General features: G+C 34.3%; 1 protein-coding gene across 1 annotated transcript; it reads left to right on the forward strand.

Moving 5' to 3' along the window:
- The first annotated feature begins 1,354 nt into the window (after window positions 1–1,354).
- On the forward strand, window positions 1,355–17,247 carry Tti1 (Telo2 interacting protein 1). The gene is made up of 13 exons (XM_088187201.1): window positions 1,355–1,825; window positions 1,888–2,027; window positions 5,940–6,114; window positions 6,186–6,381; window positions 6,447–6,805; window positions 9,848–10,254; window positions 10,322–10,969; window positions 11,038–11,180; window positions 13,755–13,850; window positions 14,353–14,686; window positions 14,747–15,065; window positions 15,121–15,349; window positions 17,012–17,247. Exons 1-13 carry the CDS (start codon window positions 1,629–1,631, stop codon window positions 17,240–17,242), a joined length of 3,474 nt encoding a protein of 1,157 aa, XP_088043327.1. The 5' UTR covers window positions 1,355–1,628; the 3' UTR covers window positions 17,243–17,247.

Consider the following 17,247-nt stretch of genomic DNA (forward strand, 5'->3'; position numbering starts at 1 on the left):
AAAGCGGCTGTGGAAAAGAACTTAAGGTGATAACCGACACACTGACCAACTGATCAAAAATAACTACCTGACCAGATTGATATTTGCATTGTCAAAGGAATATATGTAAAACGAATTCTAGGTAGATGATTCTGCTTGGCTTAAATTTAGCAAATAATATAAATCACAATTAAATCAAAATATTAAATAATGACCACTGACTAGAACATTTTTGCCACAAGCCCGTTGCTTCGTTCATAAATTAAACAAATTATCTACAGAATGTATACATTACGCCAATGAGATAGTTGCGATTCGGTAATGTTTCTTGGAACTAAATGCCATTTTTTACTAATTTCTAAATGCGAAATGTCATATTCTAATTTTCTAGGGTCTAATTTTTTCTCTTGTAAAGTGTATGAATAGCATTGCCGTTAAAAATAGTGGTCCATGTATTTGTATTTTATTTGGTTGTGTAACTGATGCCGGAGGATTAGCGGATATATTGTAATTTAATGAAATTTTAGCGAACGAGTGGTGATGGGTGGCAATTAGACACAGATTTCGCCACTGCATTACTATTTATTTAGAAGTATTTAGTTTACATGTTAAAATGCTGGTGGAAATGATTGACGGACGAGGCACCGCCGGCCATTGATCTTCCGTCAACTTCTCCAATAATATGCTGCCCTCTGCCGCCTACACATCAGTGTTATTAGAGTGCCGTCAACATTTGTCATAATAAAATAAATATTATACATGAATAGGCCCTCACAAAATAAAATAAATGTTAACTATTCTAACAGTAGCGTAACGGACACTCTTCTTGTGGCAGCCCTGGAACGTTCGCACGATGGTGCGTGCCTCGTACACCGTCCGCTCACACTTGTAAATAAACATGTAACTATTGTACTAACCGTCAATAAAATACTACTGCAGCGGCTCAATCTGTGTCTAAGTGCCACCCGTCACCTCCCGTCACCAAACTATAACAAGTTTTTCATATAACCAAGTCAGAAAATGAATAAATCTCTGCAACGAAGCATAGGGTGTTTACTATTCTGTCCAACAGCTACAACACTATAAGAGATCAAGAATTGACCATATACCTGCTATATAAGTCGTGAAATTGTTGTAGACTTTTTGGGCGTTCTACAACTACATGAATATAAAAATGATTTATTTTTATATAATGAAATGACATTTAGGCGACTTCTTTGTTTCACAGTGTGACTATTGCCTACTTTGCTAAATAATTAAGCAGGTTTTTTCATAAATGACGAATGAAGTTAATGTTTTTTTAATAGCGTTCGGTATGACCCCACGTGCGAAAACGCAGTCGGTAAAAAATATTTTGTAACCGATTAAATTTGGCATTACAAGAGCGCGTCCCTAAGGTGAGGTGGTGCGCGGCGAGTGGTCATTTAAAAAATGACAGATAAACATGCAAGGTGCGACAGTGCGGCGGTCGTTTCGCGGTTTTCGCGGCGCCGAGCTCTCGTGAGCGCCCGTTGAGGGAAGAGCCGCGGAGGAACCGCCGCCGCCGTCGCCGTCGCCGTCGTCGTTTGACGGCCGGGAATAAGTGTGGTTATACACCGCCCCGAATCGCGTACATAACGACTTTGAACAGTAGACTTTGTGTGCGAGAGATGGATCCGTCTCAAGTGAAAGCCGCGTTCATTCGGCTCAAGCCGCTGTGCGACGCCTTCCTCAACTCGCCCTCCAAGACTAGTCTCATGAACCTGGCCAAGGAATACAAGGGGCTGAAGCCGTGCATCCTCCAAGAGGTGTACGCGTTCATTCTCTTCCCGTTCACGGTGCACCTGAGAAAACACCACCTCATCAAGTAACTATACTGCAAAATATTATACATACAAACAGTCTTTATTACGTTCCGCTTCTCCTCAGATCCATGGAGCTCCGCATGGCCATGGTGTGCGTGGTCAACGATATTTTCTCCAGGACGCACGTCGATAGTGTAGAAATGTATTTTAAGTATTTTTATTTAATGATCTTTCAAATCTTCGATAAAGATTCGTTAGAAACGAGTGAGTACCGACCAGATTCTGGATTCATATGTCAAATTACACAGCGATATTTCTCGACAAAATTGTCTTTATATTTATATTTACAACCACCTCGCGTTTCAAAACAATAAATGCAAAAAATTCACAATAATGTACTTCTAAAACTGTAACGGACCATTCCGTTCGTTTGTTTCACTTTGTAAAACAAACGAATGTTTTTTTGTACCGGCATAGTCTGCTAATTATTTTTACATATGTATTTAGTCGAATTATAATTATTTAATGTCACCCTAGAAAAAGCTAGCAAAACATAATTTGTCATCATTGTTAACCCTTACGTCACGGTGCCTCGAAATGAAAAACGACATCCGATGGGGTCGCTCAACTCCCCCAAACATTTCAAGTCAAAATATTGATGAATTCTTCATCAAATATATTTAAAAATGGATAATTCTAAGTATAAAATTTGTTATTCATGATAAGCTTCATCATCTGGTCAATATTTAGGATTTTTAAATTAATCATTACAACGCAAAAAGTGACGACGTAAACGCCGAGATTTCGCTGCAGACTAGCTTTGCAGGTATACGAGTGACTGCCGCGCGCTCGGTACATAAAACTACGGAGTAACCCAAAAAAAGAAACAAGTATTTTATTTATTTATTATTTCAATTTTTGAAATAAAAAATTGTTGCAACATTTATGTTGTTATTATACAAAAAAAGTCAATATATAAATACTATTTTGAAATTAAAATAAAAATTTGAAAAAATAAAACAAATTTATTTTATAAACACAAAAAAATTCAAGTGTAACACTAAAAAATATGTTTATTTTATACATATATATTAACATTTTATATTAATTTCAAATTTATAAAAACTTTTTTCAAGCACACCTTTCTTTCGAATTGTGATATTTTGTGCAAATGATTATCTACAAAAGTGAGAAATGACATTTTTGCTAATATGAGTTTATTGATATATAATTCAATTGCAATCAAATATTCACTCACCGTTGTAATTTTCTCCACAGTAATGGGAAATCTTCCAGGCAAACTGAATTCATATCCATAAGATTTTATGTGTATCGTGCTAATAATTTTAAAATAATAACTCGAAAAAATTCCCATTTTCTAAAAAAATGTGTCATTTCTGAGATTCGGTACTTCCAGTGAGCCAGTAATATCTGACGGGAGATAATATTTACTCAAAAAAAATATGTTATGATTTCCTTATAACAGGATAGAAAAAAATACAATATAATCTTACTAATCTGACAATCTTTAAATTCTCAGTAATCACATATTATCTAATGGTTAATGGTAAGATACATTTTTAGTGTCTTGTACTTTTTATTTATGTACATCGTATTTTTATTTTCTGTAATTTGACTTCATTTCTAAATAAACCCTTTTACATTGGCATGCGTGTCCTTGCCAACAGTTAGAGGGCGAAATATTTCCCTGATTGCGGCTATAAAAATTGAAGGAATTGGCTAGCGAATCATTCAAATCGATTAAATTTGGTGGACGTTATGCATGTATATGTAAACGAGTATGTAGCCACAGTTACTTCGGCAAATTGTAATAAATATTATATGAATACATATAATAAATAACCTGCAGCTGCTCGGAAAAATAAACTATAAATTGTGATTATGTACACGTGAGTACAATAAAATGCATTTATTAAAAAATATCTTCTCTGGTCAAACGATCATCAAATCTGAGCACCGAAAATCTATCTCTAGATATGGCTGCTGAATAAAAATATTGTTTGAACAGTTCGTTTGTTGTCCATAATTCTTTGAACTGTATTTTACCCCCATTTAATCCTCCAAAAGATAATAGGATGCCTATAAACGCTTCAACTTCGATACGATTTACGGGAGAAATGTCTTTTTTGAAATGTATTATCAATATCGATATCGCTATCGTATTCGCTACCACTCTCGTCAGAATCTTGCAAAATTCTTAGCAACTCTTCGGCAGTTACAAGCCGATCAGCCATTTTTCAATTTTAAAAGTAACGTGAGAAATAAATTAACAATAACTATCGAATTTGGCGGTTCAATTCGTACTGTATGTTTTTTTGGGTAACGGTGTAGTTTGCGATAAAGCGTTGAAGAAACCGCGTGGAGGGGGCGCCGCGCGAAATTCTTAGTAGGCGAATTTCTCTAAAAACTGACTCAGGTATACAAATCACACGGCGACAGTAGCGATTAGAGTTGATTTTATTTTTTTCTCGCGATTGGAAATAATAAAGTACAATGATTATTTTTAATATTTATTCTTTAAACTATTTTTGACAAATACAAAAAGTTTGGGACAAATAGGATTTATATTAAATAAGTTATTTGAGAAAAACCAAAAACTTGGGGGAGTCAATAGACCCCACAGGCACGGATGGGTTAAGAGTAAGATTTAAAATATTTCTCATTTCTGAGACACGATTGATATTAAACAACCAGAAAACAGGATACTAGTTATGATAGACATACCTGTGTCGCAGCTCAACCAAACGCTTTTTTATTGAAAATCTTAAACGATAAACTTATTCTGTAGGCGTTTTTGCAATTTAATTCGCTGAGGAATACGCATTTTCTAAGCAAAACGTTTGAATAAAATTTCACAGAAAACAAGCGTGCATACGTTTATTTATTTATTTATATAAATAATTTTTTTAATGATGTTTTTATTAAGCACTTCATTAACTTTTTCACCACGGATGGCTCTTATAAAAGTCATCAAGAAAATCGCCAATACTCATTGTACCATAAACCTTTGAACCTAATAATATGCTTATTTAGTATAATTTAAGGCTGTAAATCGCTCAAACTTATTGAACCATAATATTTAAAAAATATATAGCATGAATATGTGTCCCCCACAAATTTAAAAATGGCACTCAAAAATATCAGCCACGGTGAAAGGATTAAAGTGTCCAAATCGTATTGAAGATCGAGTTGAACTTTTAATTTTCAAATCGAAAACGAAGCTGTAGTTCTGAATAGTACAGCAGTGTTCTGCTTTATACACTGCTATGAATAAGTCTTCCAACGGTCTATTCTTCTTTGAATAAATGCTGGTAATTAATCAATGAAAAATGATTTAAAAAATAAAAAAGGCATTATTTGGTCACATTTACGTTTAATACAAATCAATTTTCTAATAAACAACTACATTAACACGTTGACTGCCAACTACGAGTTATCTCGTCCCTCCATTACTTTCCATATTTGTACAGCTACCAGGAAACTCTTAGCATAACAGTGTAAATATGAATAGACGGCTTCAGGAAAGAAAATAAAATATCAGGTTTGGCTTAAATTAACAGAAAATACAATTATTCAAAGTTTATACAAGAATATTATATTATTAAAGTTTTTATTATTATTTTTTTATTTTATTTCAATACATAATAATATATGTATATTTTTAAATAGCCATAAGATATTCTCTATGAGCTGAAAATAGATCATTATACAATGAATTTTCAATACCAGATGTGTACGGCTCAATTTTAATTAATCATCACGATATTTTCAAAACAAGTGTAGACTAACTATGGAGCAATATGCGAGATGCGACATCTGTCCGTACTTCTTCCGCTTATTTTCCCCTGAGAGAAATATTTTGGAACTTTTTCGTGGTTACAAAAAAATGGATTCAAATGAATGAAATATCTGCATCATTTCTAAAAGAAGTTGATAACATACTACTTCTACTGTACTAGGCATCCTAATCAATCATAAAACTGTAATTAAAAATGATTTTATTTTATTAGTATATTTTGTCAAAGCAAAAGTGTTTAAAAAACATGCATTTTATGGGAAAGATATCCAAGTTTTTTTATATATGAATCTAGTGACGAATATCTTATTATTCAATCTAATATTCGCTTATTTATTAATGTAATTTTACAATTTTAGCTGCGATAGATGAAGACTTTACGTTGAACGTAGTCAGAACTATCACTACTCTTACAGTCCGAATTCCAAACGAGCTACGTTTTAAGTTATACACCAGATCGAACGCCACCAAGTTGGGTCAAGGTATATTCGTTTGCGTACAGTTGGCGAGAAAAGTCCAATATAGAGCATTAAGGTACAGTATAGATTCGACAACGAGGCGATTATCGCATCTATACAATTACAAAATATTTTTACGACTTGCAGATTAGCGTCCATTCATTGCATTTTGGCGATTTGTACGTTACACGATGATCTCATAGACGAGTTGCATACGCCGTTCTTCAATAAGCAATTGGCGGAATGCGTCGGCGACGTGCTCATGTTCTTCCTGCCGGGTCTGTTGGGAGCGATGCAAGACATCGCTCACGGGGAGCAAAAACAAGGCCACGCCATAACTTGCGTAAGTGAAAGAAATATACGATGCGGTGTGAATTCTGCTATTTTTATATACGTATATAATTTCAGTTGGCGATCAGAACCATCAGTCGAGTGTTGTGCTTGACGATGATGGACCAGAACGACGGAATCAGCAAACCGGTGAAGGCTGACGACTTTTTGAAGCTCATCGAGTATCACAAGATGAAAAAATCAAAGCCTCCGGTGGAGAAACCCGATCCATTCGGAATCAAATTGCGAGCCAAAGGAGTCGAAGGTATGAAGAAGCATCTGGAGAAGGCTCAGAGGAACAGAGACTGGTACGATACCGCCGGCGAGAAGCTGACGTTGCTAATGAAGAGGCTGCTTCCGGTTCAGTATCACCCGCACGAGAAAGTGCGCAGAGAGGCAGCTTTGATGTGCTCGGAGATAGTCAATTATTGTCCAAGGTATTTTATATTGTGATCAGATTTTTACACTAGAATAGAATATTCCTGGCAAAAATTTTTTATTTTTAATTATAAATAAAAAATGTTCATCGTGCAATTATAATAAAATGAACTTTCAATTTTAAAATTTGAACATCTGAATTTTCAATGTGCGAAAATTCATTCTATCAATTAATTTGAATTAATAATTAAAAGAAATGAATCGTTTTTATTAATTTTTTAAAAAAACGCAAAAACTGTTTGTTGGAGTTTTGATATGAACACTACTAACGGGTCGAGTAATTTCTTCCCGCTTAGTCCGCTGCTGGTAATCCACGGGACGGGTTGTGACTATTAGGGCCGCCGAGCAATGGCGTAGCCAGGATTTTGTCAAGGGGGGGGTTTTGTCAAGAAAAAAGGCAAGATAATTTTTGTAATTTATATTTAATTAACATAAAATCACCGGCTGATCTCCGCAAGGAGGGGTCCAGACCCCCCGGACACCTCTTCGCTACTCCACTGCGCATGTATTTTATGAGAGCAAATCCTGACCCTGGGAAAATAATGATTCCGGGCTTAATTACAAAAATGGGATTTAATATATTTTTTAGTATTGCAATATAATTTATTGAATAAATAATAACGGGTACGAATTAACCCTTTCTATGCTACATATAAATATAAAAATTAGCCACCGTTGCGACATATTTTATGCGAAATATTTTAATTAGGCATTAAAAATTATTAAAAATATTTACTAATATTACAATATTACGAGTGAGAATCGAATAAAGCATATCTAAACCGAATTTTGCCCAATAGGAGAGCGCAAAAAACAATTATCCCTTCTCAGAAGTAAAAAAATCACGTCAAAAGCAATAAAATCGTTCCGCCGCCATCGCAGTGGGAACGCTCGTTACCGAGCGTTCCCACTGCAATGGCGCCGACACGATTTTATTGCTTTTGACGTGAATTTTTGACTTCTGAGAAGTGATAATTGTTTTTGCACTCTTCTATTGACCAAAATTTGGTTTGAATTTACTTTGATCAGCCCTCTTATATTAGAAGTGAATTGTAATATCGGTAAGGATAGCTATCATATTCTTAAAACATAGTATAATATCGTAATGCAGACAAACTATGGAGCAATATGTGAGATGCGATGTCTTTCCGTTCTTATTCCCCTGAGAGATGAGTTGGCTTCGTATGTATTTTGGACTTAATGAAAGTTCTAAAACTATAATTATTTTTAGAATCTTCATTATGTTAGGTTTGGGTTTGAACAGAAAATGTGCGTTTCGTAACTGTCAAATTGAGCTTCATAGACATTTTAGAGCAGTATATTAGCGCCTATCAGTTAAATTATATTTTCGCTAGTAGAAATATATATCTACTGGTGAAAATATATTTGGACTTGACTAGTGAAAATATAACTTTACCAAAAAATACACATTCACTGTAACATTTATACATTAGATGTAAATAAATAATGATAAGTATGTTAATATATATATTACTACATATACAAAAGTTGAAATCATATGATGTTACTAGCACCCGCCTGATAATTTATATTTTCACTGGTAAAAATGTATTCCGATATGATTTTAAATGACATATTTAAAAAAATATTTTCGGGATAGATTTGAGACTGTTTTTTCTAAATTTTCTTTTAGGAATAATCACATGAGACTGAATATTTTATTTATTTATTTTGCTGCATTAAATCTAATTGTCAAATTGCCAATAATACAATCAAGTTTTATGTTCAGCTGGTGCTGTTGTTGATTTTTCGTTATTTCTTTGCTTCTTCCTTAGTTATTCGATCTGAATTTTCAGACAGAATACCTAAATTTACTGCTACTAATTTACATTCGTAGAATATTTCCTCTCATGTCTAATATTTTTTAAACGTTCAAAAAGCAAGATTGTCAACAATAATTTGCAAACAAATTTTAACACAAACGGAGCCACGTAAAAAAACTACAATCTGTCCCTTTGAATAATAATGTTTATTGTGAAAGTACTACTTAGAAAAAGTGTGCTTTTGAAGGCAATGTTCCGCTCCTTTTATTTCTTGTATAATATGTATAAAAAAGGGCTAAAGGAACTTATACCTGAAATACATCAGTATGTAGGTACATCTCATACAACTGTAGTTTCCTCTCCCCCAATCTTAGCAGACCTGATGACTACATTTTACAAATTCTGATGTTGAACGATGGGCTCGGTAGTATCTATCCACAAAAACTAAAGCGTTTTGTGCTGCCGTATATGAATTAATGTTTATACTTTAAGAAAAAAAATATTTCAAGGCATAATTCTTTTTAGCCATATATTTACCATCAAAGAGCTCTTTGTTTAAACAGAAGATGATAGTATAATTTGATCGTGAATTATTTCTAAAGAAAGTTTAAAAGAAACATTATTATTTATTATTTATAATCTTCACAATTTTTAATTTTAACCCCTTTGAGTGGTGTCACCGTACGTGTACGGTTGTCGATCCTTCACTGTTTTAAGATACACAGATAATAATATATTTACATATACGTATAACTAAAACAATAATAAATAAAAAACATTATATTTATGTAATATTTTTTTAAATTTGATTTAATATAAATGATTTTTATAGAAAATAATACCAATAAATTATAGAGTACGAAATGAATAAAAAATATTGAGAGCCTCTGAATTTCTATTGAAAAGTCCACAAAAACCGAATAATATGTAAAATAAATGATTAAAGCATGCTAATACAAAAAGTAGTAAAATCTAAGTAATAAATGAGGGAGGAGTTGTAACTAGATAATATTTTTTTAAATTAAAAATGTGTGAAAATATTGTTTTTTTTTTATTAAAGGTGTTTAGAAACTACAAAAATATGAAAAATAATATTTGGTTCAATTATTTTGTCACACCCCTGTATATATAAAACAAATTCATAAGTTTTAACATTTTTAACAACCTTCCTTTTACTTGTAAAAATAATCAAAGTCGAAATGTAATAATTAATATAATTTTGTATATAATATATATATATTTTTTTATTCAATCCAGAAACATGAATCCATCTATGAAGTACTTACTGGAGATGCTCGTAGCCCTGTCCGAAGACGACGCCATTGAGATATCGTCCGTGAGCAAAGGCGGCCTGCTGCACTTCAGCGACAACAATTACAAGACGAGCCGGAAACCCCTTCTCGACGTCCTAGAGGAAAACTTTAACACGGTGCTGACCAAGTTGCCGCGTTACCTCAACAAACTGGACGCTGACCTCCAACTGTGCGGCCTCCATCTGCTCAAGGGATACTTGAGACTTATGACGGACTCGCGCACCTCCCCGCAGAGACTGACGCAGCTGCTCACGTGCAGGCACATCATGAACCGATTCGCTATCATCCTCGTGGAGATATTCAAATTGGAGTGCAGCAACATCAAGCTATTGGAGAAGTGCACATTACGAGGTATGATTCGTAGTCAAATTGAACTATCTTCTGACACATATTCCTGCATTTATTTATTTTTATATAGACGTAGAAACGCTAGCGTCCGATGCTTACTTTTACAACATCCACTATACATATCTACAAAACGAAGCATGCATAAACAACGCCTTGGACATCTGCAAGATCTTAGGCGTGTGCGAGTGTGTCGAGCTCATCATAGACTACCTTCTGGACCAATACAGACTGGACAACGAGTACAGGAAGGAGATCATCTTCATCCTGAACGAGATACTAACGGCTCCAAATGCCAGCAGTCTTAAGATGGAGCATCTTATCAAAAACATCATCAACACGTATATAGACCACGAGAACTGGTACTTGCCGACGACGGTCAACAAGAAAGAGAAGTCTCCCAGCAAATCGGAGACGTACGACGTCTCCGTTTACAATCCTCACGAGTGGATCAAGACGAGGACTTATGATCTGTACGAAGGAGCTACCGAGGTCAGATACACCGATATCAGCTACAGACAGCCGACGGGCAAAGATAACGACGATGACGACTCCGAATCGGAAGACGATAAAGATAATTGTCAGACGTTGTCGCAAGCTCAGAATAACGTCATACAGATATGTCTCATGACGGAGGGCATCGGTAAAATTGCCATTTGCATGAAAGATAACTTTCAACCGTATCTACTGAAGACTCTGTACTTAATTTTGGAGCGAGCCGGTTCGTAGACATTTTTTTTATCATAAATAGACCATTTTAGCTATTGCTTAAATTTGTTCAAATCGTAGGTAGTAGTATTGAAATGATACACTACGCCGGAATGAGAGCTTTGGGTGATATTACGGAGGCTTTCAAGTTAAAGAATATCACTGAACTGATTAAATCTAACGCTGATTATTTCACTCATCACGTCAATATGAAGTTAAAGAAGGTGAGATGATCATTTTTTTCATATGCATTTTATTGGTTTAACTACTTATTTTTCAAACGATATTATTTTCTTCTCGTTTTTTTAGGTAAATAATAAATATATTTTAGAGAACAGGGGGGGGGGTATTTGCCACCTCTTGAATTTGGCCAGAAAAATGTATGTCATTTAATGAAATCGAAATATTAAAAATACAACCACCGATTGGCCAACTTTTGCCCCTCCCCTCTTGAAAAAGCCAAAATTTCGTCCCTGATTATTAACCAGAAATTTTCAAGTTATCCCTTATAACGAATCTATCCTGAAAAATATTTTTTAAAAATGTCATTTCAGTGAAATCATATTGGAATACATTTTCACCGGTAGATATATAATTTTACCAGTGAAAATATAATTTATCTTGCAGGTGCTGGTAAAATTATGTTATTTCAACTTTTCCGTACATAGTAATATATACATTTATGTACTTAACGTTATTTATTCACATGCGATGTATAAATGTTGCAGTGAATGTGTATTTTTCAGTGAAGTTACATTTTCACTAGTGAAGTGCAAATACATTTTCACCAGTGAATATACATATTATATTTCTACTGCCGAAAATATAGTTTAACTGATGGACGCTAGTGAAATTATATGCTGCTCTATAATGTCTATGAAATTCAATTTGACAGTTTGCTGTTCAAACCCAAACCTAATGAAAGTTCTAAAACTAATTATAGCTTTAGAGCTTTCATTTGGCCAGAAAAATGCATGTCACTTAATGAAACACCATGTAACTTAATGAAATTGAAATATTAAAAATCGACCACTTACTGGGAAACTTTTGGTCCCCCCCCCCCCCTTGAAAATAGCTGAAATCACTCCCTGCATAAAACGAATTGTTTGTGTATTACTATTGGACAGATTAGGTGCGAGCGAACATTATTCAAAACAGTGAACACCCCATGACTAACTCTGCAACGAATCCTATTCCAAAGAAATAATCCGGAATTTTACCTTGCATAAATGCACAAAGAATGTATTTAAACATCTCTTAAAATAATTCCCTGTTAAACTTCACACCCGTTTTTTATAATATAATAACCAATAAAATTGAACAATAAAAACAGGGACATCATTTAATTTCTTTAATATTTTGATTTCATTAAATTAATTTTTCAGGCTAAATTCATAGGTGGGGGGGGGGGGCAATTTCTACTATCTGCCCCCCCCTTTCAAATTACGTCAAGCAATAAAATTGTACCATCGCAGTAAACACACTTTATTATCTAGACTTTTATAACAATATTACGATTTACACAAGTGAGAATCGTATGAAGCATATCTAAACCGAATTTTGACCAATAGGAGGGCGCAAAAAACAATTATCACTTCTCAGAAGTCAAAAATCCACGTCAAAAGCAATAAAATCATGTCGACACCGTCGCAGTGTGAACGCTCGTCACCGAGCGTTCCTACTGCGACGTCATCGACACGATTTTATTGCTTTTGACGTGAATTTTTGACTTCTGAGAAGTGATAATTGTTTTTGCACCCTCTTATTGACCAAAATTTGGTTTGAATATACTTTAACCGATACTCTCACATCAGAAGTGCTTAGTAATATCAATAAGGATATCTATTATATTGTCAAAACAAGTGCAGATTAACTATGGAGAAATATGTGAGATGTGTCTGTCTGTGTTATGCACTCGACCTAATGAAAGTTGGGTATGGTTAATTTGTTTCGCAACTGTCAAATTGACTTTCATTGACATTTTAAAGCAGCATATAATTTCACTAGTGCATAACAGTTAAATTATATTTTCACTAGTAAAAATATGTGTCTATTGGTAAAAATGTATTTGGACTTCACTAGGGAAAATTTTACTTTACTGAAAAATTCACATTTATATAAAGCATGTAAATAAATAACGGTGAGTATATAAATGTAGATAAAGATGAAATCATATAATTTTGCTAGCATCTGCCAGATAAATTATATTTTCACTGGTAAAAATATATATCTACCAGTGAAAATGTATTCCTGATGAAATGACACGTTTAAAAATATATTTTTAGAATAGATTTGAGACTGTTTTCTTTACATTTTATTTGAGGGATAACCAGAGAATTTCTGTTTTAGAATCAAGGACGCCAATTTAGCTTTTTCCAGGTGGAATGGGGGGGGGGGCAAAGATTGCCCAGTCAGTTTTTTTTCAATATTTCGATTTCATTTATATTCATATTTTTTTATTAAACAGCATTAATTTTTTTGGCCAAATTCAAGGGGGGAGGCAAATGCCCTTACTTGCCCCTCTCAAATGACATCCTTGAATGAAAATAATGATTCATAATACATAATACCATCTTTGCTGGATTGTTTTGAATTCTGAGAAATTAAACAAAATACGCATTGGAGAAATATAGTTTTACTAGAATAAATTACTAAACGTAAAGAAAATAAAACACCTAATGGTCATATGAAAGATTTGCACCTATGTGACTCCTTGGTGTAACGCCAAGCGAAATCCCGCATATGTGCGGGACCTATCCTTAAGCTGTTAATATTAATATTTTCATAAATGGTTGCAGATCACTGATAATGCTGGAGTTTTGGATGTTTTGTTGGTAGTGATGCGTTACAGTGAAGCCGAAGTTCTGCCATGCCTGTACAACATTGTCGGAAATGTATGTATTATATTTTATTTGCAAGTTTAACTGTTCTTATAATAATTCGGATTCGGCGTAGCTTCACTTGGTGTAAGTTCGAATAAAGTTTTATAAATTCCAAGTTGGAAGTTTGGAAGTCGAGTTCCGGATGAAAGTGAAAAAGTATGGCTGCGTTCTGACTCGTATATCATCGGGGAAAGGGAGGAGTCCAATGTCCCCAATATATCTAGATCCTTTGAACAACCCAGATGATGTAAAGCGGAACTAGAATCTTTGTTTTAGTCTAATACATATCTTGGCAGCGATAATTGAACTCTATCTACTCGTGACAATGTCCGGAGCAACCTTTCTTTATTCATGTAGGATCCAACAATTTTGATGCAAGCGCTTCAGTCACTATTAATGGACATCTGCACGGTTACGCATGCTTGTTACGCCGACACAAACTTCTCATACGCTACTTGCAATTTATAATTTTAAGATATATATTATTTATTTTTAATATCTTTTGTGTTTATAGGTCTTGGATCAACGCCGCAAATCATACTCGCATACAAATGTGGTATTGTTTCTAAAACTCTTTTACGCGTTCATCATATACATAAGTTCGAAGTTTCCCGTCAAAGAAGATCCTTCGCCGAAAGAAGACGAGGAGCCGGCGGTCAAAGTGGTCGAGAGAGTTGAAACCCCCGCTTCCGACGACTCTTCCGTGGATGTGAAATTCGACAACGTCTTGTACAACTTGAAAGAATACGAGAAACTGCTCAACATCGTCGACACCATGGACGATTCGACGACACACGTGAATAAGAGCACTCAATGTGAATGCAAATGCCAACCCGAAGAATACGAAGGTATTTATAATTGTGCATAATTTATATTGTGAACGAGCCCAATGTAATATTGTTTCATAGACGAAGAAGAATCGAGCAACGATGGAAAACCACCTCCGTCTCACGTTACTATGGTTGTGTCCGTGCTGAAGCGGACCCTAAATTTTCTACCGTCAAACGACCGCGACCAAAAGCTCTTAGCCATTGACATAATCAACGAGGGAATATTCTTCATAAGAGAGTATGAAGATGAAGTTTTACCGTTGGTTCATCAGATCTGGGGACCTTTGGTTAATAGATTCAAAGAGACGTCTCAACCGTTGATAATCAACCGAGCTTTCAAACTCTTGGTGACGTTCGCTTACGTCACTAAAGATTTTATTCGCAAGAGAACTTTCGAGTATGTTGCATTTATATTGTTTTTTGATTATATATTAATTCGACGATAATTTCAGTGAAGTGATACCGTCGCTCTGCGATTTCCTGGTAAAATCGGCGAAAGACAGCAGCATGAAAGACGTCGGAGCAGCTTACCGTTTCACTCAAGCGTATAAATTACAGTTAACGATCCTGGAGTACATCGGAGACGTTAGCGTGCTGCTCAATCTTCAAGAACGAGGAATATACGATCTGATGAATGCAGCTCACCGGTATTTGAGCGCTAAGCAACCGAAGCCACTGCAAGTAAGTTGAAATTGACATTCGATAATCTCAATCTTAAAGCTCCTCGATTATTATCGTCTATCTCTTTTATGGAAAAAATGAAATTATTGATACATTCCGGATCTTAGTATTTGTGGTGTGCCAAAGAAGACACAATTATAGTTTTTGTATCAATATATTTATTTATTATTATTAATGCAGCCACTATCTGTCTGTCCTCAGCTACGATAATGATTCGAATTCGTCATGGATGTCATCGAACAGATGAGACGGAGTCTCAGAACCCAAACTTAAGAGTTTAGATGACTTCTTGAAATTTCCATCAATGAGTCACCCCTTATCTCGCATTGCCTAAAATTTATATTTACCTATCTCTGTATTTTCGATTGGTTTGGTATCCAGATACAACCAAAAATCCTCCAGATATATTTTTTAAGTAATCGATAGTCTGATTAAACCGAGAGTTTCATTTCAGTAAAATTACTGGAATACACCTTGGCACGTGGTTTAGTAACCATAAATCACCTGCTAGCATAAATACTCCATCATACTAAACATATGTCCATTACCTGGGTTCAAATCTTATATATAGACCCTAGTGTTATTCAATTTCTATCGTGTCTGGGAGATCTGATTTAATGATTAATATATAATTATAATTCCATTCGATAATCATAGTTTCAAGTTTTCCTAGATTTTCTTAATCTCTCACAGATGAATATTGTGATAATTAAGATAAAATAAGCTGGGTCGTGCATAGTGACATTGATTGTAAGCTGTAATAATAGTTTATAATTAATAAAAAAGTCACGGTTGCTGATTGTGTTTACCTTGTTGTAACGTATGCCATGTTGCGATGGAAGATTTCAATAAATAAATAAAATATGCATTTTCAATGTTCTGCTTGTGACACCGAGACATCAAATTGATCACGAGAAAAGCATTCATTTCTCAAGTCGGTTCGTTATATTGAGCACATGTTTTTGTTACTTATTTATTGTCGCGGCAAATGAGAATTTAAGATACACAAATCTATATAAAATAGGGTTAAACTTTTTTAAAATGACTCAAAAACGTCTGGCACGGACCCACCCTTTCCTATGCAGCTGTTGTAAAACATTTAAAAATATTCGTTTTATTTTTTTCAACAAATTTCCGAGTATTTTAATTTTCAACAAATATCCGAGTAAACTCGGGCATACCGGGAAGGAGTTAAATGTGTCAGTCAATATTGTTCATATCTTCAATGCATTCACACGACCCACACATTTCATTGTAGCTTTGGTGAATCTAAATCACACAGCAGAATAATACACCTACCAACTTTGAGGTGTTGTTCTATGGTAATTTACTCAATTAGTAACATTTTTTAATTAATATTTTTTAACAATGAAAGATAATTTTTATTGACAATTAAAAAGAGCAATATATAAGATAATTATTTCATAAAACGAATTGTTTGTGTATTACTGTTGGACAGATTAAGTGCGAGCGAGCATTAGAACAGTGAACACCTTATGAAGGACTCTAACGAACCCTTTTTCGAAAAAAAATCAAAATATTTACCTTACAAACAATTTGTTTTATGGAACAAAGCATATATTTTAATGCACATATCTCTCAAATTAATTCCGTTAAATAGCACACATTTTTATTGACTAAATGTTTTTAATTAATTTTTAGATGGCTTGCGTGGAAATGTTCAAAAGTCTAAGTTCGCACAACATTGGCATGGTTTGGATTCACCTGAATGGATTGTGGAACAACAATCAGATAAACTCGACAATCAAGAGTCTCAAGTCGTTCAATCTGAAAGAATTCAAGTGTCCCGCGGTCGATCAGTCGGAGACCATGGACTATAGATATAATGTATGTGCTTTACTAGACTATTTTAAAAATAAAAATAACGAATAAATTAA

Source organism: Plectrocnemia conspersa, unplaced genomic scaffold, assembly GCF_051122295.1.
Source record: "Plectrocnemia conspersa isolate PC_06_02 unplaced genomic scaffold, ASM5112229v1 ptg000005l, whole genome shotgun sequence".
Classification (NCBI taxonomy): Eukaryota; Metazoa; Arthropoda; class Insecta; order Trichoptera; family Polycentropodidae; genus Plectrocnemia; species Plectrocnemia conspersa.